The following is a 23,887-nucleotide window of genomic DNA, read 5'->3' as shown; positions in this document are numbered from 1 at the left end:
CTCCCAACAGCCCTCAACATGTCTGTCCAGGATAGAGCCCAGGCCCAGCTGTCGCAGCTCGACAAAGAGGTAAGCGCTCTCGCTTCTGCACAAGGCACAATTGTCAAAATACGCCTTGTCCCGACGATTCCGACAGGAAAAGCAATGGTTTTGATATGAAGCCACGTTTACTGACGATGTTGTGTTCCAGCTGTCCAAGTACCCCGCACTCAACAACTTTGAGAAGCAGACGTCGGTCCCCAAGGTCTACATGATCCTTGGTCTCGCTGGTCTCTACTTCTTCCTCATCTTCTTCAACATTGCCGGAGAGTTCCTCGTCAACATTGCTGGATTCATCATTCCCGGTTACTACTCGCTCGAGGCTCTCTTCAGCGCCAGCAAGGTCGATGACACCCAGTGGTTGACTGTATGTGTACCCCGCTTTCTTATCGCTGGCAAGACAGCTGGCCAAATTGTGTCCACAATAAACTTGGGATGGGGCTAATGTGATGCCGCAGTACTGGGTTACCTTTGCCTTCTTGACCGTCTTCGAGAGCGCTGTGAACGCCGTCTACTGGTTCCGTAAGTACAGCCAGATCGTCTGCATGATCCGCAACTGACGTCCGCAGCCTTCTACTACACCTTCAAGTTTGTCCTTATCCTCTGGATGTCTCTTCCCCAGACTGCGTATGTAGCAGCCCCGTCGCGCACATTAATGCAAGCTTACACTCCCTAGTGGTGCCCAGATCGTCTTCCGCTCATTCCTTCAGCCCGTCTTCTCGCGCTACTTCTCCGCGACAGGCTCCACCGCTGCCGACCTCCGTGCCAAGGCCGACTCAGCTGGCAAGCCTCATGCCTCGTAGAGCAGTCGCGAGCATAACACTCTTCTGGCAGTCGCACGGCTAGACGATAATGACAAGGACGAAGTTCGGGATATAACCTCTGCTGTGCATGAGAGACCCAGCTTCTCAAGGTGTGCGGCTGTTGCAGCTTGGAAACGCTGCATGGACAATGGTTTACGAGCTACGGATAGCGTTCATGACAGGGTTGACGTACGAAAGAAGAGGCAGGCATCCTTACGTTTCATGATCATTTGCCCATAAGGGAACCAATCGGGTAGGAAGTTGTGGTCTTTGGCAGTGGGTTTTGGTGAATCGCTTGCGAGCAATAATATGATGTACCGAGTCTGGGCGAGCCCTCTGGCTAGAACCAATTACATATTCATTACCATTTTCAATCAAGGTCTCATATTCATGTTTACGGAAAGGAACCTTCGGCGACTTTCCTGATGACTCAAGTACAAGAGTTGTCTAAAGAACCATACGCTATCATGGATGGATCTGAAGTTGCTGGCTATCCGTAGCGACTGGGATACCGTTGTGCTATCCTACTCAGCAACATTACATTGCCTACGATCCTTAGTGGTGGGATGTACATTGCGGTCAAACAACTAACGTTTGTCCCAGACGCACTCGGCTTTGGCAGCTAGATCGTGTACGGCATCCCCATACTCCTGTTCATCATGAGTCCAAGAAAAGTGCAGATTAACTCGTCTTAGATGTAAACAATAAGCCAGGTTGGATAACTTCATGCCTGTCATCACGGTGTTTGATTGTGTCGTCATAATATCTACCATCATTACACAGACTGCAACCGAACGGGCGCTAAGAAGGCATACATAGGTTTGTGAACCGCTTATTCAATGGCCTCAGGCATCGTGCCGCGCTGATGAGCCAAGATTACAGATTTCCTCAGACCTCGGGATTGTGGGGCCGGAAATTGGCTTGTTAGGTTGGCACCAATAAGACCCGAGTGGCTCTGATTATGTAATGACCTTAGCTCGCGACAGCCGCCTGGGTTCCATCAGGGGACTTGACCGCTCCTCCTGAGACACCTAACCGCCATCCATCCCGCAACCATTAGTGAGGATTCTACTGACGACTCGATGTCCGACGACTCAACTTCCGACAACTCAACTTCCGACGACTCAACTTCCGACGACTCGACTTCCAACAACTCGAATTCCGACAACGACTCAAACTCTAGAACCACCACTGTTGCGATCCGTTCTAGGACTGCTGCCATAAGTTCTAAGAACGCTGCAATCCGTTACAGGGCTGCTGCAATCCGTTCCAGGACTGCTGCATCCGTTTCTAGGAATGATGCATCTTTTTCTTGGGGTGCTACATCTCTTTCTTGGAGAGATGCATCCCTTTTTAGGACTGAAGCATCCCTCTCTTGGGATGATGTAATCCGTTCTGGGACCACTGTAATTAGTTCCAGGACTGCTGCAATCCGTTCTGAGACTGCTGTAATCCGTTCTGAGACTGATGCAATCCGTTCTGAGGCTCATGCAATCTGGTCTGAAGCCATGCGCGATACACCTTCAACATCGTCCGACTCTGAGGAAGAACACTCCGATACCTGCAACAGCGACGACATGAACGAAGACACACGGGAGTACTACGAAGAACTTGCGCTAAATCCACGTCGGCCCCGGTCATTTGACCGCTTCCTCGATCTACCAAAGGAGCTGCGTCTTATGATCTACGAATATGCGGCAGATTGCCAACGTCGCTTTCGATTCGTGAATCGATACGTTGCCATCACGAACTACGAATCCATAACGCCCATTCATCTCACGTGTCGAGCAATTTGTGCGGAGGCTGCACATCTGATGAAATCTATCGTTGAAGCACAGCGAGTCCCGCAAGCAATGCGAGTCCCCCGTATCATCGTTAATGAACGGTCATGGGATAAAATGGACGGTAACAGTGAGGTTATCAGCAAGATTTGCAGAGTGTGCGAAGAAGCCAGATCAAAGAAAGTCAGCGTAAAGAAGGTGGACAAAATCATGCGGAAATCGGATGCAGACCAATATGGCAAAACGGGTTGGCCATACCACCAATACTCCGAGCGAGCATGCGAGGTCATTGCCAACTTTGCCAACTCCGCGGCCATGTATTTCGCTCGGCACGATCCTGAGAAGGCTCCTTCGTTATCTTTTCCCCCATTGTCCAACGATGCTATCGTAGTGTATGTCGCGTTGGTAGATGCTCCGATTGAAGAAACTCCGTTCTTCCGGAGTTTCTTCAAAGACGTAGGAGTTGAAATGCAACAGCATGTCGGTCCTTGTATGGACTCTACCGAGGACGTCCACGAACGATACTCTGTCATTGGAGAGGAAAATGATTACGATGGCAAGCACAGCGTCGTCCTGTACGATGTAAGGCGGGAGCCACGAGAATGGGAAGAGGGAGAACCTCCTGTTGAAGTCTACTACGAGGGTGTTATTGATGAAGAAGCTTGGGAGCGGGACTGGACATAATGCGCTAGGGAACTATGGAAAGGATCTATTACAGTACGGATGTTGAGAAGGGGGTGTGAAAAGGTTGAAGAGCGTTCAAGATGCTCGTGATACGCTTTCAATCGGGACGGACATGGGTGGCACAAACTTGCTCGTGTTTCTTTCAAGGTTATGCTTTGTTGGTATTATATTTTCTCCTCCAGAAAGATGCCAACAAAACCCACCCTAGGGCATTAATAAAACTTTTGAAGATGTCATCTCCTCTTTTCCCACAGAATTCAATTTGCTCGCTTATCAGTGTCTGTGCTAGATTGCCTTGCTAGGATTAGGCTCCGGAAGCTTTTCAAGCCATTTAGCTCAATAAGTGGTCTCTCCTAGACCATGTTCACGGACGTCTTCCGGGATTGTGATACCCTTGGCACGATAAAATTTCCCGACTGTTGGTATTGGCGCGCCTTCTAACAATTTGGCGTACACAGGAAATCGTGCATCACGATCAACCTCAAGGTACGTGACTAAGACGGACTCGAACAAAGGCTTGATGCAAGCATAGGTGACGCGGCCCTCAAACTTCCAGCAGATGCCAGTCTTCAGACTAGCAGGTTCCGGATTCCTCGCCAGTTCGATGCTCTTAATGTCGTGGATGCTGCTGTAGAGACCGGGACTGCAGAACTTGCCGATGACTTTATACGTCTTATAGAGCATATCTGGCATTTCCTCGTACAAGGGCGCAGTAGCTGAAGAGATGAAGTGGCATTTGATGGTTTCGCTCCGGGGAAAGCCACATGGCAGTATCGTGAAAGTCATCAGGCCGTCTTCGCCTTCGTCGGCCCAACATTGCTCTACTCTGACGATGGTGCCGGTGAACATTATCGTGGTCGGCAGTGGGCCTCCTATGTTGACTTGGTCAAACTCAGGGCCTACGTTTTGTGCGATAACCCTGTCCCATTTTGTGATGTTCCAAAAGTTCCCGTGATCATCTTGTCCCTCTACCATGAGAGCGTCCGCGATGTCATGGGGATGAATCCCCCTCTTCCGCATGGCTTCGCGCAGGGAACTAGACTGCGAGTTGAGAAAGTCGTTCGATAAAGCTCTGAAGCCACCGGCTAGGTCGATCCTCGTTTCCATCATGTCTTCATTGTTCAAACACCAGAGCAAATAGCTGGGGCTGGTGTCTGCGACTTGTTTGATGGTCTCGCAAGCACACTGAGGCGATAGCTACAACGACAGCACGAAGCATCATCGATTACAGCGCGGAATTTCCATTCGAAGTGTCGCACATTGAGGGACGACATGCAATTTACGAGTGGAAGGTAGGTGACGCAGGTAGAATGGTAATCACCGTGACACGTTCAGGGATCCTTGCAGCACACGCTCGGGCCATGTCAGCCCCCACTTTCAAACGGCTGTCACAGCCGTGCACATGGGAGGACGACTAGTCGCATTCTTCGCTCGACCCTCACATCGTGCCGCGGTAGTGTCTTCAAGTATTGACCAAAAGCTCCTTGGCGACTTCGTTTTCCATTTGCTTTCTCCAGGGCGTATCACTGTTTGTGGTTTAGCCACGCGTCGTGCAGGTGCTCTACATCGCCGACGCGTTGCGCGTAACTTCGAGCCGCGTACCCTTACTTAAGTTGCGGCACAATTTCATATGCATACCGTGTTATGCGATCGAGATTCCCTCGCTTGTAGCGCTTGACTATTCTTCTCCAGGTCCGAACTTAATGCTGCAAAATTCTCCTCTTGCCTTTCTGCGATCTCGTATTCAAGCGAACGACTTCTTCTGATACCCACGATGAGCTCCGGCGTCAAGCGACAGCGACAACCAGCCGCATCCTCCAATGCCGAGTCCTCAAAGAAGCGACGTACGCAGACGCGCGCAGCACCCAAGAGCCGCGGCCCCTACCGTTTCACCTTCGGTAAATTTAAAGGCAAGACAATACAAGAAGCATACGATGAAGACTATGATTATATCGAAGACTTCATCGTCTTCAAGGGAATGACGGGTCGGAACGATATACTTAAGAACAATCCTGCCCTGAGAGCTGGTCTGCGCGACCTACCGAAATCCTGGTTGGAACGAAACTCAAGCTTAGAACGACTTCTGGACAACGACCAGCCAGGTGGTCCCAGTATATACGAATACGAGGCCATGGTTCCGAATCAAGGCATGATGAAAATGAACGAAAGGAGCAGTAGCTGCAGGTTCTGGGAAGCGACCGATGGTGCCGTTGTCAGCGCGTCTCATTAAAGCGCACCTACTGTCAAACTCGAAGACTTCGCAGAGGCGCTGGACGATTCTCATTTCACCAAGAGACTAAGTCCGATACACATAGCGTTCACTGCCACGGTCATACGCGTCGAGCGGAGTTTTACAGACTTCGGAATGGGTGGCTCGGACTTCGATCCTTTTAAGATACTGCCATGTGGTTGGCCGTGGGAATCTCCTCTGAGCACTGAAGTTAACGTTGCAATTACCGGTCAGGACACGGTGTGGGCAGAGAATCTGAAGCCTCTAGTATACGGGCACTATCGCTTCAGTGGAAGTCTCGGTACCGGGTCTTCCCCTCCCACGGGCTGGCCTAAGAGTCTCGACGTTCTCAAGGATCCGGAGACTGTCGAACCGAGCAGCGGGTGCTGCTTTCGAATTGCTGGCAAAGTCAAGGAGGTGGATGGTAGGAGTGTCAAAGTGAGCGTCAAGAGGGAGAAGAGTCGTTATGCGAATGGCTGGGAGAAGGACGTCAGTGTGGATCTTTCGGAAGGTGTTCAGGAGCCTGAAGTTGACGCGTCACATGTGTTCAAGGGTCATCTCGAGCCGTTCACCAAGGTGTTTAAGGATATCAAGTTCATCGCAGAGACTTGTAATAAGACCGGAGAAACCCAGTCTTGAATGTAGCTTCAAAAGCGTCACAGCAGGTGCAATCAGCTGAACGCACAAATGGCTTGTGGCCGTATTTGCGGTGCAATACTAAGTGCATTTTTGCACAAGATCTAGTCTCTACATTATAACAATCTGCTTCACCTTCCCCTCCTCCTGAACCTTCATGCTATGACGTTTGATGTTTAGACGGCAGAACGGTCAGTCCCTCCACTGCAACAGCAACTTTTCCTCTTCGCCAAAATCTCCATCTTTCTCAACAATACCCAGATCCTCCAGCTCGCGCTCAAAGTTCTTGGGCTTGTACTCCTTCCCCGCCAACTCTGCGACTTGCTTAGCCAGTGCATTGCGTTCGTCTCTCATCTCCGCAAAGAGCAGAAACCAGGGGGTTTCGGGGCTGAGTCCCTCACACTGCAGCCGGCTTCCTTTCCCAGCCCCCGTTTCACATCTGAGCGTTGTCGTTCGCCAAGTCCACCGACATGTCGTGCATCTCCAGTATTTCCACTTCTTGGGCCGGTCACATGTGGTACATTTTTGGTCACCAGGCCCCATGTAAGTCGTCTCTACTTTATCTTCTTTAAATAGGGCTGGACAGTCGACACAATCGAAAGCTTCATCTTTTGAAATCGGGTCTCCGATATTGGATCTCGGTGACTGTGGCGATCGATATCTCTCTCGTGAGGACGGTGGATGATCTTCGGACGAGGGCGGTGAATATCTGTATCGTGGGGACGTTGAATATCTTTCTTGTGATCGCATCCGGCTTGCTTCTCGTGAAGGGGAGGAATATCTCCCTTGTCGATGCGGTAGATATTCTCTGGGTGGAGGCGATCGCAACAATCTTGGTCTTTCATTCCAGCGATCCTCCTGATATTCTGGTTCACTGTAGCGGGCCATTGAAAGAGTAGATTGCGTGATACCAAATGAGGATATTGCACCAATGAGATTGGTGCGGTGGATGTGTGTAGAATACCAATCAGAAGACCAATCCGGCAGACAATTTATATTACCAATATGTGTCAACGAAGCTGTCATAAGAGGAAGGAATGGAGTGAGACACGTCTGTGGCAGAGACTGACTCTTTTACTGGCTCTAGACGGGGACCCAATGACTCTGAGTCAGAAAAGTTACGTTGAACAAAACCATTTCACCGTAACCTGTTGGCGTTTCCTGTCACGAAGAGTAAGTCTGAAGACTCAGTTCATTTTGCATGTCAGTGCGGCATGACGCAGTGGAGGTAAACGAATCATCATGAAATCGAGCGCCTTATAAAGTCGATGGTTACAGGGAGGTGGAGGCACTGCTGAACTCCATCGTCTGTCCTTACGCAACCCAACCAATGCCGCAAAACCAACGAGTCTGACGCCACAGAAATTACCATGTACGATACAGGAAAAACATGTTCTCCTTTCCAGCTCTTAGACAGTGCCCGCAATACTCAAGTCCCGAATCTCCTGCAGCACCTCTTCCACCCGCGCATCCAGCTCGCCCTGTGCATACTGATCTCTTGTGTTCGCATCCAGATACTGCTGCACTTGCGCCATTCTTGAGTAGGCTTCCGCACAGAACCTCAACTGAATCTTGACCAGCGCCTCGAAACTGGGGTCTAGGTATGGTACTCGCAGGTCGATGAGCTGGGGCAGCTCAGTTGTGAGGGTATCGTTGAGTTGATCGTACGCGGCCTTGGCGAGTTGTTCATCCTTCTCAGCGCGCGGTAGCTTGGTGACATCCTTGTCAGGCTTGTCGGTGAGCTTCCGAACTTGCGCGCGCATGCGGTCGTAGTCCATTTGCTTGTGTTCGCGCTTTGTGATGCAGGCGTTGATGTCGGGGAAGTAAGAGCAGAATCGCTGGATGGGGTCTAGAACGGTTGTTCGGTAGGGGCCATCGAGGGCTTTTATCGTCTCGGCGTCTAGGTCGGTAACGGCTTGTTTGTAGGAGCGCGACACGCCGTCTTTGGTGCCCGCGTCGCCGTAGAAGGCGTCGATGGTTTCGGCGATGCGCATTTGTGAGGCGGTCATGGCGCGCAGAGAGTCGAGGTAGCCCTTTGCTTCCTTTTGCAGCTTGTTCGCGGCGGTCTCCATAGTACGGTACCGGCTGGCGTCATGTTAGTCGTGGTACTACGGTGGGATGCCTTATTCTTGTATGAAGGATGCATCTGATGGATTGGAGAGCGTACCGCTGCTCAGTCTCGAAGTCGCGGTCATTTGTGCGCTCGACTTGGCCAGTCTTCATAAGAACCTGCGTCGTCGCGCGATTGACGCCTTTCTTGAACCCTGCGTCTGGTGAGCCGGCGGCTTCCTGGATCATCGTCGAGGGGCTCCTTACCGGTCCAAGACATGATTGCGCTGTAGTCCCTCTACTTCCGGGCGACGGTATGTATAGTGAGGTGTGTGAGGCTTGGGATCGTGGGTGGTAGTCGTGGTGTTGTGGGGAGAGTAGCGTGAATGGAGAAGGAGGCCGTGGTTGGGCGCAGTCGAGTGGTTGTTGGCGGGCGGCAGTGCCACAATGACGACGCTACAAGACCCCGGCCGCGCTTTCTGGTGGCTGAGCAACCGCGATTCCGATTTTGATACAACGACCTGACTTCAATGTTTTCACTTCGACCGCTGCAGCGTGCAGCACCCTCGCCTTTTCGTGTGTGCTCAGGCTGCCTGCGCAAGTACTCCATCGCCTCGCCAGCGAGACAGAATGCCGGCAAGAACCAGAAGCAGGTGATATTCTCGGGGATCCAGCCCACCGGCGTACCGCATCTTGGAAACTATCTCGGCGCACTGCGGCAATGGGTCAAGCTGCAAGATGAGGCATCTCTGGATACAACGCTTCTTTTCTCAATAGTCGATTTGCACGCGATTACGATAAAACAAGATCCGAGCGAGTTGGCAAGATGGCGGAAAGAGATGCTGGCTAGTCTGCTGGCAGTAGGACTTGATCCGAAGAGATGCATCATCTTTGCGCAAAGTAGCGTGAAGCAGCATGCAGAGTTGATGTGGATCCTGAACTGTGGTGCAAGCATGGGGTATTTGGGACGAATGACCCAGTGGAAGGTATACAACCGCAGAAGTAGACCTAGGAGGCATAATGTTGACACTGTCTTAGAGCAAGCTCTCCCTCCCATCCAATGCATCCCCTCTCGACCCCTCCAACAACAAAGACGCCCTCAAACTCGGCCTCTTTTCGTACCCGGTCCTACAAGCCGCCGACATCCTCCTCTACAACACGACCCACGTCCCAGTCGGTGAAGACCAAGCGCAGCATCTTGAGTTTACGCGCGAGCTGGCTTCTGGCTTTAACCACGTCTACTCGGAGTCACAGCCTCTGTTGACTGTTCCACAAACACTTCTGAGTCCTGCAAAACGAGTCATGAGTTTGACTGAGCCCACAAAAAAGATGAGCAAGAGCGACCCGAAACCAAAGAGTCGTATCTTGATAACAGACTCAAGAGAGGAAATACATGCCAAGTTGAAGACGGCACTGACAGACTCCATCGAGGGAGTGAGTTATGACCGCGAAACGAGACCGGGTGTGTCAAACCTTGTGGACCTATTGTATCATTTCGATGAGTCGCTCGCTGCGTCGCCGGAAGATCTAGCGAATGACTTGAAAAATCTCAGCATGCGGGCTCTAAAAGAGAAGGTCGCCGATACCGTTGATCTCGGCATCAAGGATACAAGAGAATGTTATCAAGAATTGATGGGCGGAGATCAGAAGGAGCTCATAGAGCATGCAGAAGAAGGTGCACAACGAGCAGAGAAAATCGCTGAGAGCACTATGAAGAGAATCAGAAAGGCTATGGGCATAGCATGGTAGCTTTTGGACAAACATAGCTATGATGAGTCGATATAGTCACAAGCTGAACGCCATTGAAGCCATGTCGCCTGACAGAGTGTCCAGACTCATCCTTCTATACTTTTGGGGACTCATACTTCGCGACTCATGACCACTATTTATTTGCTATGCGCACAGAAAAACATTCCTACACTCTACAACAAGCCATAGTTCACACTCAACCCTCGTGCAAGACAAACCGCATTGCAAACTCTCTCAGGAGAACCCCCCTCCATCTCCAGAAAAACCATCGATTCAACGCGGTGTCGAATTACGCGTGTCAAATATCCAATATCACCACAGCCTTCGTACGACAGAAACATGCCTCAAACTGAAGGCGACGCATCGACATCTACAAGCGAATACAAAGCCTGCAAGTGGATGGCACCTGAAATTGAATACTTATGCCCCGGCGCCCAGACTTATTGCGGCAAGAAAATCTCCAAAAACCAAGACAAATGCAACGGGGAGTTTTGCGAGTTTCCCAGAGAAACCGTTTGGCAATGTATTTGTGATCAGGCTGTTAGCCACTGGAACCACCGATGCAGTAAAGATGGTTGTATGGGAATGAGTCCGGATGCGAATTCTCAGGATTTGAAGGATAACGAGTGGCGTGAATCCGTCGAGCCCGTCATCAAGACCATAAAGCCTAGCTGGGCGAAATAGAAGTAGCAGAAGACGTGGTCGGGTCGAGGAGGAAATGTGGCAGCAAGTGTCACGGTACAGAGAACGGTCGACGGGGCATTTTGAGACAGCGAGAATTAAAGTAGGGATATCATGATGAGACTTAGATGTGTAATTCATGCATTCCCTAGTCTACGGCCATTCACATGCAGCCACTGCGCCGCCAATTGCAAGCCCAAAGTAGCCATGCCACGCATGATGAAAAGATGATTCAAGAACTCCGTTCCTATGCAGTGTAGATGCCGTCCTAACCGTGACCGAACCCTAGGCGTGAAAGCCCGTTGCAGGCGTAACGCCATGAATACCATGCCGAAACCGAACGCCGCGCTTATGATGAAGACGTGGAAGAAAACCGAGGAATGGAAAGTTGGGCAAGGGGGTGAGAGGGCGATGCGCAGTTCCTAGTGCGCGAGTGTCCACCATATCGTTGGACGGGGGTGAGGGGGAAATGGAGTAGGGGCTGTCGGATCGCATGATGACGAAGAGAGGAGTGTTGAGGTAGGTGATGCTGTCGGTGAAGGGACAAGGATAAGGGTGTCAGAACCCGAATCCTCTTCAGACGCTGGGGACCCACCCCTAAGTAGCCCTGGCATGCGGATGTGAGACATTCGCATGATGAGGGGCTCAGAGTTGCAGTCCATGGGCAACGTCTAGCGCTTCATGGGGGTATCGGCGTCCTCATCATCTTCAGCATCATCGTCATCGCCTTCGAAGTCGGAATCCATTTCTTGGTCCTCGTCCGGGTCGCTCTCGCTGCCACCAAAGTCCAGGCTCTCAGCATCGCTGTCTTCCCAGCTCATGTCAAACTCGCCCTCGTCCTTCTCTTTCTTCCACGCTGTCTCGTGCGTTGGCATGACAAAGTCCGTGGGGATGTCTGCCTTTGACAGCTCGAGATCCTTCTTGACCATCTCTTTGTACTGCTCGGGCTTGTTGCGCAGCATGACTCCCGCATCGACGTTAGCGGGTGAGGAAACCTCGGCATCGTCCAGCAGAGAGAGGATGGATATTAGGACCGTCTCGACGCGCTGCACGGGTGACCAGCGCTCGGCGGCAGTCTCGCCGGACATCTCGTCATCGCCGGGTGGGTGGAGGATGGAGATACATAGGCGGCCGTCGGGGTAAATGTTGGGGTGGTAGAGCGGGCGGATGAACTTGAAATCTGGTAAACCGTTAGCTCCTGCCCTGCGCTTCGCGACTCCTTCCATGCCTGGATCCGCGTATTGGCAGTGACGTACCTGGCGGGCTATGCGGGTAGTTGCGAGGGAAGGTCATCTTGGCCTTGAAGTAGCCGCCGTAGTACATGGACTCTTCGTTCATGACTATCAGAGCGACACTCCACTCAAAGACGTTCTCGTTGATGAGCTGTGACGTGGTTAGCTCGGTGCTCCTGCATCGCCACTATGACTGTGACTCTGGAGAATGTCACCAAGACGCACCTCGATGTTTGTCCACTTCTCCTTGCTGAGCTGCTTGAACTCATTCATGAGTATCCGCTGCGCCATTTCCGCCATGTTGCCTTCTCGGTCCGGGGTCCTTGCTGAAGCGTGTAGTGTTCGTGGGGGTGCAGGAACAGTACTGTATTCGCCGAGGCGGTCGGTTGGGTGTTGCCTACGTGTAAAAGTGAGAGTGTGGGTAGAGAGAACGTCCTGGTGGTGTGTGCAAGGAGTGAGAGAGCGGCGGAAGGGCGAGAGTTTGTACTTAAGGGAGTCGGTCGGCTGAGGCGCTGCATGATCGAATGCCTCGCCGAAACAAGGATCACTTAGTCCGCCCCTCGGCAGGAGCCTAAGTCACCGCTTCCGAACTCGCGGACAACGAGTGGAACCTTCCTTACTTGGTCCTCATGACTGCAGGGGCTCACCGTCACCACGTTTCTTTCATCATCGGCACAGTTGCTGTTCGGCGCCTTGTATGCCGCGCATTCTGGGTTTGGCAGTGTTCCTTCCGACCTCGGAACGAATAGGAACGGTACGGAATGTCACCTTGGATGCGTCCCAAGGTTGGCCGCTCGCGTGATAGCACAGAGTTGCGGCTTATCTACGCTTCCATCTATCATCGCGTCTCTGGATGTCATGTGAGCGTATGAGCAAGGTGGTATAAGCACGCGCTACCAATGCATGCCGTTTCATGTGATGTCATCATGGGCACTATCGACACCTGAAACAATACTGTAAAGCATTCTTTTGCTTTGTCTATTCGCGTACGCCAATCCCTAGCTTCATGGCTCATTGTACAGGGTATGCGCGCCTTCTTTTTCGGCTTGTGTGGTTTGCTTCTTACTACCTTCTACTGAAAGCCACACGTAGTTGTCGATCTGTGAGATCATCACATATGTATCCAATTCCATACTCAGGCGATGTGCTGGCAGCAAAGAGCTTTGCGACGAGAACAATACTTTTCTAATCTAGAGTATATCTAATGCCGACATGATCGTGTATGACGTGACCCCGAATTATGACAACCTCCGGTACACCAGCGCTGGCGTTAATACATGTACTGAATGAAAAACCACGATACTGAACATAGGAGAATCAAAGACAGAAAGTGTCCAACTGACAAAACAGGGAATTACCAACCGACAGATTCAATCAAATGTAACGCATCCTCTTAGCAACCCCCAAGCAGACAGCAACGAAAAGGACAATAACACCAATAATGCCAAAGAACCATCCGAGGCTGCCATCCTGACCAGGAACCTTCACGTTCATACCAAACAGACCACAAATCAAGTTGAGCGGAACGAGAATCGTAGCGATGACCGTAACCTTCTGAAGCGTAGCGTTGCTGTCGTTGCCTTGAATGACTTGATCAACCGAGATTTGCGCAAGGTAGTTGGAGTGTGCGCGGCTGAGCATCTTTTCGAAATGAGCCAAGTTGGACATCATAGTGACGACGTGATCCTGGATATCGCTGAGGTACATGCCCACGTCACCCCGAGGAGCAACACTGTACGACTCGTTGCAACGCTTGGCGAATCCCTTGATGACATCTGCCTTGCCGCCCAAGAGACGCAGAAGCTGCATGACGCGCTTGCGGCAGTCGCCGATCGATCGAAGAATGGCGCGAGAATCTTCAATGCGCGCAGTGAAGACCTGATCCTCAATCGCATCTGCCTCATCTTCGATGCCCCGAATGACAGGTGCAAAACTGTCCACAATGTCGTCAATGAGGGCGTAGCAGATCCAGTCAGCGTTGAGGTTGATGTAGTCGCGAAGACGGCTGATACGCTTGCGCACAGAAAACGTGTGTGGGCTCTCGCAGAAAGTGAAAGTTAGGATGCCCTCCTTGAATACGACAGCATAGAAGTTGACAGGCTCCAAGTATTCCTCCGATTCCTTGTCGGCTTGGAAGAAGGAACGGAAAGAAACGAAGTAATATTGATGGAACAGCTCCACCTTTTCGCGCGGCTCCTGGACGCAGATATCCTCACGGGTAAGAGGGTGCACGCCGAAAGCCTTGGAGATGGCGAAGACTTCCTCTTCTGTAGGGTTGACCATGTCGAGCCACCAGACGCCGCCGTCTGATGGGGTGTCAAACAGATCGCGGAAGCGTTCGCCGGGCATAAGCAGGCCGCCCAGTTCGGCAGCATGGATCGTGTCGTCCAATTCAGACGAGAAGAACGTCCAGCGGTTGAGCTTCACTTCTGGCGCCGGCTTCTCCGCGAACACGTGTGACAGACCTTCCTCGGCGAGCTTTTCTTGGATCGCAGGGTCCGCATTCTTAAGGCTCAAAGCGTCGCTGTCTGTCTTGGGTGTTCCTGACTGGCTAGACTTGGGGCGGAGATCGGAGAAGACCTTGGGCTTTGTGGAAAGGTTGGAAGCGGTGCTCGCCTTGTGTCGCAGAGGCTGGCCGATGGGCGTCTTCTCTTGAGCCTCTGCGACAAACTCCTCCAGCTCTTCGTAGTCGAACCTAGTAGTCTTGCCAGTATCCTCGGCCACAGGGAAGCACACATCCTCCTCGGCTGAGCTGTGTGCAGATGCAACTTCAACGTTGTGCAGCTCATCAGGACGCTCGTCGCTGATTGTCGGACGGCGTGCAGTGCCGCGAGAAAGCGTCCTGTTCAACCCCAGCTCGAGCTCGGAACCAGCATGGCTCTGGAGGGTGTTGGCACGGTCGCGGCGCCTAGGGCCGGCGAATGCGTCGACAGAGTTGGGAGGAGAGACGGAGCGCGAAGTGGTCGACGAAGCCCTGCTCCTAGTCAGGCGCTCGACTGCCGGGTCGCGCGGGCGCCTGAATGTCTCTCGACGGGCCTGTGGGCTGTGCGCCAGAGAACCGCGGCGGATGTAGGCATCGGGAGCCAAATGTTGGTCATCGTCTACGACGGCGCTTTCGAAATCGCGCCGAGTGATGTCTGCCTCGAGGGCCTCATTGACTTGGAGGAGTATGTTGGGTCGGTCTTGGCCCTGGACGCTTGCGAAAGTTGGTCGGCGCGACCTAGGGGGTGAGGTGGCATCTGCTCGTGGGAGCGATACGGGCTGGTGGCGGTGGTCGTCGAGGTCAGACACCGGGGTGCTGAACCTCGTCTGGTTCTCAGATCTCGGAGTGTCAGTCATATTGGCGACTCAGGCGGCGATGAGTAGGACTCCGAATCAGATGTCGTATGCTTTGGTTAAGCCAGGTTGTTGGTGGATTCAGCGACTTCTTGCAGCGCAAGAACCACAGAAGCGGGCGAGTCGCTTGTGAGCGCTCACCTCTAGGGCGCGCTCAACTTGACGATGGCTTCGCGTAGGGTGGTCCCCTACACTAAGCCGATGGGAGACAGAGTCCAGTAGCCAGACTTCCACACCCTGTGGGAATAGGAAGAAATGTAGAGACGGTGATGCAGTAGCGAATGAATGTGTTTGCTGTTAGGGCGAGTTATGGCGGCTTGTGGTCGCCTCCGTATACCCAGGCCTTTGTGCCGAGCAAGGGGCGGATGAAGGAAAGCTTGTCGAGGTAGAGTCCCGCCAACTTGGTGGTTTGTATGTATATGGACGCCGTAGCGTCAGAAGGTGCGGTGTAAGGGGACGGTTGCAAAAACAAAGACCCCTTGAGCGATCAGTCGCGGTGGTGGATGGCGGTCCACGGAGATAAGAGCCGGAGAGGTGGAGGGTGCGCGATCGCGACTGCTGGCAGTTGGTATCGTGAGGCGGTTGAAAGTCGATGGGAAGTGCGGTGGGTGGGAGTCCAGGGGACGGTGGGAGTGTTGTTGAAGGGACGGTGCGGGACTCAAATACGGCGATTGAGCGATGGGTCAAGGAAAAAGCTTGTGCAGCGACGGAACCTACTGGCCCGCTTTGATTGGGCAGACGCGCTCAGAGAACGACAAACGGTCATGCATGTGACTGATCCAGAACTCGGCCGCTGTGGAGAGAGCGAGTGAAAGTGGTGCCGCACATTCCGCGGCCTAACTGACCAAGGTTCTTGTCGCACCTGGATGGCGAACCAGGTACCAAATGCTGTTGTTGCGTCAATGTTGGGCGTAAATCAAGAGGCGCCGTTAGTGAAGGCTAGTGCGGCTGCGGACCCCTGCCTTCTACATGTCCCGGCTCATGGTAATGCCACCTCTCCGAGACAGTTAGGCCCGTTAGACGTTCAGTAGAGTTCCAAGTGACATCCGTTCCCGATCTTCACCAACCTAGCCTTCAAATACAACGATCACGACTCGGCCATCCAGCATACCCCATCACCATGGCCGACCAGCTTCTGGAGCAGGTGCGCGACGCGGTCGAGGGCCAGATTGTATGCGACAGCGACGCCGCTACCTGACTGGATGCATGTGCTAACACGACCAGGACTTTGAGGGTCAGCGGCTTGCAGAGATGCTGAGCACTGTCCTGCTTGGTGCGGCTGGTGTATGTGTCCCTCACCCCCTGATACACTTCAACAAGCTGACAATACAGATCATCGCATTCATCGTTGGCTTCCTGCAACAAGACATCCGAATGGCACTCTACATTGGCCTCGCCGGCTCCGCGCTCACATTCCTCGTCGTCGTACCCCCGTGGCCTTTCTACAACAAGAACCCCGAGGACTGGCTCCCGCCGCACAACGCGACATCACAGTACAACATCGACGTAGACGGGCAGAAAGTCGGATAGTCGCGCTGGGACACGGAAGGGAGTCGCATGGTCAGGACACTTCACGATCGTAATGGAATCTGATTCGACGATGATGACCGCCTACGCTGCTACTTCTCCATGCTCTCATAGCCCTTTTGTGAAGGCCCTACTAACGCCGGACGTCCGAATGAAACCAAGACCCATGTTTGTCCCTGCTGAAACCAATCTCTACACGGCTTTGCGAGCGTCTATCGGCCGTACTTTTGGAACTCCCAGTCTCGGTTGTCTAACGGGCAGACTTGTCTGGTCTTGAGCCATCGTGAAATGCAGTGGAAGTGGAAGGCGTGCTGTCATATGTTAGTGCGGGTCAGTGTAGTGTCATGAGAGAGCGTACGTTGCAGATGCCCCAGGCGACTGTGCATTCTTCGCTGGTGGCGGAGGCTTGGTTGGCCTGGCACTCGATGCAGAGGTCCATGATGTGGTTACGGCAAATGGCGCAGTTGTCGACGACGATATCCCAAGCCCAGAGAGCAACCGCGTTCCACTGCGTCATGTTAGCTTCAATCTCTATGTCCTGTCCTCTGTCGTGTGATGCCGACCTTCTTGACCTCGAAACGTTTCTTGTCGCCCTCTGCAGCACTGGCCTTGCCGGTCTTGGTCTTCGCCGGGGGCGCGTCTGCCATGTCGACATCCGCCATGATTATGTGATGTATCGGGGTGGTGGGGTGCGCGGGGAGTTGGTTGGAGTGGAAGCTGCTGGGGTTGACGCAGCGCGGTGGTAGGCGGTGTACGGGCGGTTGCAGTTGAAAGGGAACAACGTGCAGCTCGCGGGATTATATGGCGGTGGCGAAGTTTTGCTGCAGCGCTGCCAGTGTGTTTGTAGGTGAAGGCGCAGTGTGCAGGCGTCAGGCTCCAGCTACGAGCTCCCGAATGCCAAGGCCAGGCCCTGTGTACCAACCTTGGGACGAGGTGCCAGGTGAAAGGGAATGCACATTCTTTCGCTAAGCGTCCAAATACCCTCCGGACGAGCAAACGCCATAATGCCACCGCTCCTCGCGATTCAAAGACGGGCGCCCGACAGCCTCCCGCTTCCATCATACCCAACCCGACCTCTCAGCCCTACGCCGCCGCAACCGTCAGTGCGCCTTGCCGAGATCAGCCTCGTTGGATCACAGCCACCTCCGCGCCGTTCACCGTCGATGCGACCGACTCTGCTCACAACACCCTCACTCTTCGCCCTATCTCACCCAACGGCGCGTGCCTATCTATACCCCGCGAATCTGGATATGATCACTTCAACATCTAACCCTTGCACATTCCCACCTTATCAGACAAAGACACAGACCGCGTCATCGCGCATCCAACCCACTACCTCATCACGAACCAAGAGCGTCCGCCTGCGCCCTACCAGATAACCCACCCCCCATCACAATACAACAACTCCACAGACAACGCTTCACATGTCGACAGTACAGACGACTGCCTCTCCACGCGCTCCCCGGGGCAAGCCGCAGAGCCCAGCTCAGGCAGCGCATGCCAACGCCGGCCGGCAGTCGCAACGCAAACCGCGAGGCAACCGCGCACACAATGGCTACAGCCAGAACCAACACAATGCGGCAGGAGCGTCCCCGAGTAAGATGCCTGCTGAGCTCGCCCGCGCGGAAGGCGCGTCCCACTCAGGTGAGGACGCGCACATGCCCTCTGGACCGCGCAACATGAGGAAGCCCAACCAGTCCCATCCCTCCATCGACCGCGTCTTCTCTCCTCCTGAATCAGAGCCTGTTCCGATCAATCCGTCTGCTACCCCGGCTAAGATCCAGGCCGCCTATGCCGGCCCGACCTTCCATGCTTCTCCGGCTCCTTCTGCTCTGCCTATACCCAAGTTTCTTTCTCGTTCTGTGCCGGCCAAGACACGTGCTGGTCCACCAACACCTCCGCCCGAAGATAGTTCCGATTCTGCTTCTCCAAGTCCTTCTGCTTCTCCTTCCCGCGCCCCGGTGGCCGTTCCTCCTCGTAATGAACAATCTCCATTGGACCTGCTTTTCAAGGCGGATGCAGCTGAGAGAGCCAAGGGCAACCATGGACGCCCAGCCTCCCACGGACCTTTCAACCCAATGGACACTTCCAGGCCACAGCACTTGAAGCATGATTCGTCACACTCGATGAATGGCGTCTTTCCCATAGAGCTTGACGGGGAAAGCAAGCACGCACACATGTCTCCTCCACCAGTAGCCTCGCCCGCCTCGCATCGCTCCGTTACAGATCCCACCAAGATTCCACAGCTCAAGGATATGCAACAGCAGGGTAACGGCAACGATGTTATGAACGACCTACTGAATCGTCTCTCAATGTCACAGAAGAAGCCTTCGGCAACACCGCCTCGACCGGATGCGCAGGGTCCACAAGGATTCATGATAGGTCAGACACCATCACCTTTCCACGACGGTCGCCCTCCCCAGAACCCTTCTGGACCCACCACACCGCAGGCACCACCGCCGAACCAAGACTCTGAATTTTTCTATGGCAACCGTAATCTTTCTCCCTTGTTCAAAGCTGCAAAGGGCGATTCTGCAAAGAAACGCAACTCTGGTCTTCGTACCGAGATCTCGGCTGAGTCTCCTATGGTCGGACCGGGTAACTTCCAGAGCTTTCCTTCTGTTCCTCCCACTCAGATGATGGACCCCAACGCCTTTTCCCGAGATCAGCCAGGCAACGGTAACGGAGGCTTTGCCAACGGGCCCCGTCCATCAGCACCCAATGTGCAATCCTATCAACAAAGTCCAAACAACCGCAGGAAGACGCCTGGCCGGCAGCCACAACAGCCTCGCCCCGACACTTACCAGAAACGAGGCAACATGGGTGGGACTGGAAATACGGCGGCTAATGCTCCTCCAGCATCTGCCCCAAAGGCCCCCACCAGCATGATGTCCTTTGTACCTTCATCAGTCGCTGCTAAACAACGCAAGACCTCAGCCCCCGCTGCCACTGCTGGTGCCTCGCCCATGAAAACCGCCACTCCTTCCAATACGTTGTCTCTGGAGCAGGATCTCAAACGCTTGCTCAATCTCAGCCCGGCTGGCGAGTCCAGCGTCAGGTAGTCGTTGTTTCTACGAGTCCTGCCATGTTTGGGCATGGTTTGGGCTCACTACATTCGCTTGTTTATATGGATTTTCTATTTGTTCCATGTTTATGGTTCATGATTGTATTGTCATTTCATCTGGAGTTTATGGCGTTATCAATGGCTGGTGGCCATCCTTTTTGTGGAAGCAGTGAGCATTGACGGGCATGTCGTCTCAGGTTCTTTGGTCCAGCGCAAGCGTTTCTTTTGTCACTGTTCATGAATGGATGCATGGACATGGGATTTGAAGAGCTGGAAATCAGGCGTTTTCTTGCACCATGTTTCATGTTCTGGTGTATAGGCACTTTAGGGAATGTCTCGACTGGCTATGAGAAGTGAGCTTCCTCCGACAATTCTCTGCTGTCCATGATCTGGATCCAGGCACGACTCAACTCGACTATCACTACATCACCACAAACCACAAGTAAAAATCAAGAAAAAAATATAAGGGCATGATGCTCGGCTTCGGTGTCTCCCTCGGGAGGCACGAAGTTTTCATGTCCAAACAAGGTTTCCGTTCGGCACGGCTTCGTGATGGTGAGCTGCTTCCCTATATTGTTTCTTCGTTTGACTTTGATTTCCACGTCATCTGTTCTGTCTGCAAGAGAAGTATATAGCCCAGACAAGAGCATGGGGTGGCATACTAACTGTTGGGCGAGCGAGGGTCCTCCCTGCCTTCGACTCATCACGGGAGTGAACTCTCACTTTCACCATCCCATGTCACTAGCGGCACGTGCCAGTGCTGCTTGGCACTTGTCGCGATCTACCCTGAGTGAGCACCTCCAGTGGGCGCAGGTTCATTTTCCAGTTGCCTTCTCGCGCCTGTTTACGCACCACCAATTACACCCCCGCTCGATCGCTTTGATTCTTCTTTGCAGGCAATCACGCGACCTTTGCAACACTCGCCCGACCTTACGTACTAACACAAAATCGAATTGTCGCAACTGTCAACTGCCGCAACTGGTCAGGATGAAGAGTCTTCGGAGCAAAGGTAGGCTCTTATTCTCTCCCATAGGCAGCGTTGAGCCCGGGATGGATTCACTCTCGCTCCACAACCGCAAAAGCTCTAGCGTTAACATATAGATAGCGTCGCACTTCTTCAGAGATAGCCCAAGTCGTGATGAGAAGACCGCTATCGCCGACAGTTCGGACATCGACTTTGACGCCGGGATTCAGGACGTGGATATGCGGAAAAAGCGTAAGTCACTGTCCCGCATGTAGGCGGAGACACACTAAAAACATGTGCAGCATCGCGATTCTTTGGACGCAAGAACGACAAGCTAAACAAGCCACTGCCTACTCTGCCTTCCGCTCCCAACTCGTTCACGCCACTCTCCCCAGTCGCTACGCGTGTCACCCCAGGACAGCACGGCGATAGCTTCGAGAACCTACCCGAATACGAGGACTTGGAAGAGGAAGAGTATCAAACAAGCTCACCGGCACTTCCGCCAGCTTCGCGCAGCCTCTCCGCCACTCCAGAGCACAAACACGCTCGCGGTGGAGAGCCGCTCAGATCAAAGTCGCGGCCCAACTTCGCATTGCTTAGAGAAAAAGGCATGTTTTCTGCTTTCCATGCATACATCGACTCAATGTTGACTCGTATTACAGGCTCTCGTCTCTTCGGCGGCAGCAAGAACAACGACTCCACGCAGTCACCAACGCCTCCGCCTGTTCCACAGATACCTACTAGCGTTCCTCTCCCCAAAGCACGCCTTCCTGGCCTCACATCACTTTCAACAGCACGCGGATCGCGCGCATCTCTCGTCAAGACTCAAAACCGCAGCGTCTCCATATCCCGCCCTCAGCTCATGGCACAACTCTGCAGTCCACCCATCCCAGAAGACCACGTCACGGTCCCCTTCAAAAAGCGTCCCGGCCCACCACCTCCGCGCCCTCCCCGTCCTGACAGTCTCGATGAGGAGACTCTAGCCTTCATGCGCGAAAGCGGTACACGTATGGTCCTTCCCTCCAGCAACCGCGGTAGCACCAGTACAGCGACAGCCTCGACACCCCGCAGCCAGGCGAGTTCCATCGAAGCGCGTCTCGGTTTCCCCTCTGGTCACGGCACTCCGCGTACTTGCTCCATTGAGTCTCCTCTCGCAGCGCGCTTCACACCCGATCCCAACCAGGCCCTCCCTGTTCGTGACAGCAGTGGCGATCTGGTCTTAAGTCGCTTTAGCGAGTATGTTCGGTACCAGCAACAGCGTAGCTATGCGGTTGATGGTGTTGATGCTGAGGATAGAGAGGTTGGTCCTATTGAGCTGTGGGATCCTAGTAAAGAGGGTGATTGGACTCTGGAGAAGCGGATTAGTCAGGGTAGGGATGGGAGGCCTGGTGGTATGCTGTTTCGCGATAGGTGGGGCGGATTTCATTTTGTTGCTGATATCTAGGTTCTGCGTGGATGTCAGTGGGATGCATGTCGTTGTTTCGATATGAAAAGTTTGTAGCTTTTGCTTTGCGCTGAGGGAAAGACGGGTAATTGTGTTGCATCTTGGATGCATGCATTGGCTAGTTATTAGGCAGGTAATATTGATGCCCAGCACTGACACCCTCACTTTGAACCATGCATCCACCTTATACAAGGGAAAAACTGAACAGGCCTAGAGCCTACGTCAACATTAGGTTACCTGCTTTGCGTGTTTACATGTTAATGTAGGCTGTAACAATAAAAGTGTAGGCTGTAGACCTGTTTAGTTTTTCCCTAGGTTGACGTGCATCCGCGACTCTAAATTGAGCTTCCAGCACGTGGCGCACCTTCCGTTATCGTTTCTCACCGTGAGGCCCATCCCCACACGTCACTCACCGTCCGCGTTAGTGGCTCCGACACTTAGATCTTCATCGCAACCTACTCTCTCTCTCTCTCGCACCCCCCTTCTTCCAACGTCAATTTGACCTCACTCATACACCTCGTCTTCCACTTACCTTCACTCTCAACAACTCCGACACTGCAGTGTTTCGCGTACGGTCACCATGTCCTCTCGACCATTCCGCTTCCTCGACCTCCCGGCTGAGCTGCGCTGCATGGTCTACGAAGCCATCGACGTAGCGACAAGGAAAGAAAAGTACAAACCCACGACAAGACACAAGCCCCCCAGCGTCCACATCAAACAAGACGACGGTAAGTTCTGGATGTACAAAGTGCACGTGGGACATTTACTGACTACATACCTTTCCTTTGCAGGCTCTTCGCAAGGCAATGGCAAACTCGTCATGTACCGACGCGTTCTGCCAATGTCAATCCTGGCATCCTGCCGCCTGGTCCATCAAGAAGCTGCACCTATCATTGCTCAGAAACTTCAGAAAATGGTGAAGGAGCCAGTACGTTTTGGCATGGACTGGACAGCTGCCAATTGGATTCAGCTCGACTTACACACCTGCCTCATCACTTCACCTGAAGAAGCGCTCGATGGCGCCAGAGCTTCCGACGCCATGTGGCAATTCGTCTACACTTGCAGCTCTTACCTTGCAGGAATCGCTCGTTTACGCCCAGCCGATACTGCTTCTGCTGAGGTCGAAGTCACCATTGCGACTTCCGAACTGGATTATCGCAGAATGGGGTGGAGCCGAGCTCGCACCTGTGATTTCTTTGAGGGTCTCTGCCAGGACTTCGGCATTGATCCTAGTAGGGGGAATCGGTGGGTGACCAAACGTTCTGGTGTCAGTCTTCGCATCGAGGCTATAATCAGCCCACAACCGAAGAAAGGTTTCCGGTTAGACAACTGGAGGATCGTTGCAGGACAGCTACCGGGTTACAAGAGTTACGTGGTCCACGATGTGTCTAAGGGCGAATGGGAAGAGCACGTACAGATGTTGAAGAAACTCTGATTCGGTGCGTACAAGGGTCAGGAATCGAGGGAGATGATAGAAAAGCTGGTCATGGATGCAGGTCTAAGACCTTTGCACGGAGGAGATATCGGATTCAGGATCCGACGAGAGAGAACAAAAGCAAGCATATGAAAGATTGGAAAGTCAAGTTGAGAAAGCAGAGGTCACTTCAAAAGTTAGCACACAGATATTATGCAATGTGGTTTGGGATTTCACAGATGAAAGCAATACTG

At 53.1% G+C, this 23,887-nt stretch overlaps 13 protein-coding genes across 13 annotated transcripts; 8 read left to right on the top strand and 5 right to left on the bottom strand.

The window, feature by feature from the left end:
- Positions 1-18: 18 nt before the first annotated feature.
- On the top strand, positions 19-842 carry YOP1 (ER membrane protein DP1/Yop1; the record flags this gene model as incomplete). Its single annotated transcript, XM_049354957.1, has 5 exons — positions 19-69; positions 191-406; positions 498-561; positions 609-666; positions 716-842. The coding sequence occupies 5 exons, from the start codon at positions 19-21 to the stop codon at positions 840-842; spliced, it is 516 nt and encodes a 171-aa protein (XP_049210353.1).
- A 1,508-nt stretch (positions 843-2,350) lies between these two features.
- On the top strand, positions 2,351-3,307 carry J4E79_006081 (uncharacterized protein; the record flags this gene model as incomplete). The annotated part of the gene is made up of 1 exon (XM_049354956.1): positions 2,351-3,307. One exon carries the CDS (start codon positions 2,351-2,353, stop codon positions 3,305-3,307), a length of 957 nt encoding a protein of 318 aa, XP_049210352.1.
- Positions 3,308-3,643: 336 nt separating this feature from the next.
- Positions 3,644-4,414, bottom strand: J4E79_006080 (uncharacterized protein; the record flags this gene model as incomplete). Its single annotated transcript, XM_049354955.1, has 1 exon — positions 3,644-4,414. The coding sequence occupies one exon, from the start codon at positions 4,412-4,414 to the stop codon at positions 3,644-3,646; it is 771 nt and encodes a 256-aa protein (XP_049210351.1).
- Positions 4,415-5,081: 667 nt separating this feature from the next.
- Positions 5,082-6,176, top strand: J4E79_006079 (uncharacterized protein; the record flags this gene model as incomplete). Its single annotated transcript, XM_049354954.1, has 2 exons — positions 5,082-5,511; positions 5,563-6,176. The coding sequence occupies 2 exons, from the start codon at positions 5,082-5,084 to the stop codon at positions 6,174-6,176; spliced, it is 1,044 nt and encodes a 347-aa protein (XP_049210350.1).
- A 1,406-nt stretch (positions 6,177-7,582) lies between these two features.
- HOB3 (BAR adaptor protein Hob3) lies at positions 7,583-8,471 on the bottom strand (the record flags this gene model as incomplete). The annotated part of the gene is made up of 2 exons (XM_049354953.1): positions 7,583-8,258; positions 8,341-8,471. The coding sequence occupies 2 exons, from the start codon at positions 8,469-8,471 to the stop codon at positions 7,583-7,585; spliced, it is 807 nt and encodes a 268-aa protein (XP_049210349.1).
- Positions 8,472-8,752: 281 nt separating this feature from the next.
- On the top strand, positions 8,753-9,971 carry J4E79_006077 (uncharacterized protein; the record flags this gene model as incomplete). Its single annotated transcript, XM_049354952.1, has 2 exons — positions 8,753-9,208; positions 9,261-9,971. 2 exons carry the CDS (start codon positions 8,753-8,755, stop codon positions 9,969-9,971), a joined length of 1,167 nt encoding a protein of 388 aa, XP_049210348.1.
- Positions 9,972-11,323: 1,352 nt separating this feature from the next.
- On the bottom strand, positions 11,324-12,184 carry J4E79_006076 (uncharacterized protein; the record flags this gene model as incomplete). Its single annotated transcript, XM_049354951.1, has 3 exons — positions 11,324-11,832; positions 11,909-12,035; positions 12,110-12,184. The coding sequence occupies 3 exons, from the start codon at positions 12,182-12,184 to the stop codon at positions 11,324-11,326; spliced, it is 711 nt and encodes a 236-aa protein (XP_049210347.1).
- A 1,074-nt stretch (positions 12,185-13,258) lies between these two features.
- On the bottom strand, positions 13,259-15,223 carry J4E79_006075 (uncharacterized protein; the record flags this gene model as incomplete). Its single annotated transcript, XM_049354950.1, has 1 exon — positions 13,259-15,223. One exon carries the CDS (start codon positions 15,221-15,223, stop codon positions 13,259-13,261), a length of 1,965 nt encoding a protein of 654 aa, XP_049210346.1.
- A 1,117-nt stretch (positions 15,224-16,340) lies between these two features.
- Positions 16,341-16,750, top strand: J4E79_006074 (uncharacterized protein; the record flags this gene model as incomplete). The annotated part of the gene is made up of 3 exons (XM_049354949.1): positions 16,341-16,391; positions 16,445-16,504; positions 16,553-16,750. 3 exons carry the CDS (start codon positions 16,341-16,343, stop codon positions 16,748-16,750), a joined length of 309 nt encoding a protein of 102 aa, XP_049210345.1.
- Positions 16,751-16,959: 209 nt separating this feature from the next.
- Positions 16,960-17,409, bottom strand: ROC1A (RING-box protein 1A; the record flags this gene model as incomplete). Its single annotated transcript, XM_049354948.1, has 3 exons — positions 16,960-17,058; positions 17,106-17,255; positions 17,311-17,409. The coding sequence occupies 3 exons, from the start codon at positions 17,407-17,409 to the stop codon at positions 16,960-16,962; spliced, it is 348 nt and encodes a 115-aa protein (XP_049210344.1).
- Positions 17,410-18,171: 762 nt separating this feature from the next.
- On the top strand, positions 18,172-19,809 carry J4E79_006072 (uncharacterized protein; the record flags this gene model as incomplete). The annotated part of the gene is made up of 1 exon (XM_049354947.1): positions 18,172-19,809. The coding sequence occupies one exon, from the start codon at positions 18,172-18,174 to the stop codon at positions 19,807-19,809; it is 1,638 nt and encodes a 545-aa protein (XP_049210343.1).
- Positions 19,810-20,798: 989 nt separating this feature from the next.
- J4E79_006071 (uncharacterized protein) lies at positions 20,799-22,219 on the top strand (the record flags this gene model as incomplete). Its single annotated transcript, XM_049354946.1, has 3 exons — positions 20,799-20,820; positions 20,917-21,027; positions 21,078-22,219. 3 exons carry the CDS (start codon positions 20,799-20,801, stop codon positions 22,217-22,219), a joined length of 1,275 nt encoding a protein of 424 aa, XP_049210342.1.
- A 580-nt stretch (positions 22,220-22,799) lies between these two features.
- On the top strand, positions 22,800-23,654 carry J4E79_006070 (uncharacterized protein; the record flags this gene model as incomplete). The annotated part of the gene is made up of 2 exons (XM_049354945.1): positions 22,800-22,947; positions 23,011-23,654. The coding sequence occupies 2 exons, from the start codon at positions 22,800-22,802 to the stop codon at positions 23,652-23,654; spliced, it is 792 nt and encodes a 263-aa protein (XP_049210341.1).
- Positions 23,655-23,887: the final 233 nt, after the last annotated feature.

Source organism: Alternaria viburni (assembly GCF_023758015.1).
Source record: "Alternaria viburni strain BMP 2772 chromosome Unknown scaffold_12, whole genome shotgun sequence".
NCBI classification, from domain to species: domain Eukaryota; kingdom Fungi; phylum Ascomycota; class Dothideomycetes; order Pleosporales; family Pleosporaceae; genus Alternaria; species Alternaria viburni.
This window is presented reverse-complemented; position numbering and strand designations above follow the sequence as displayed.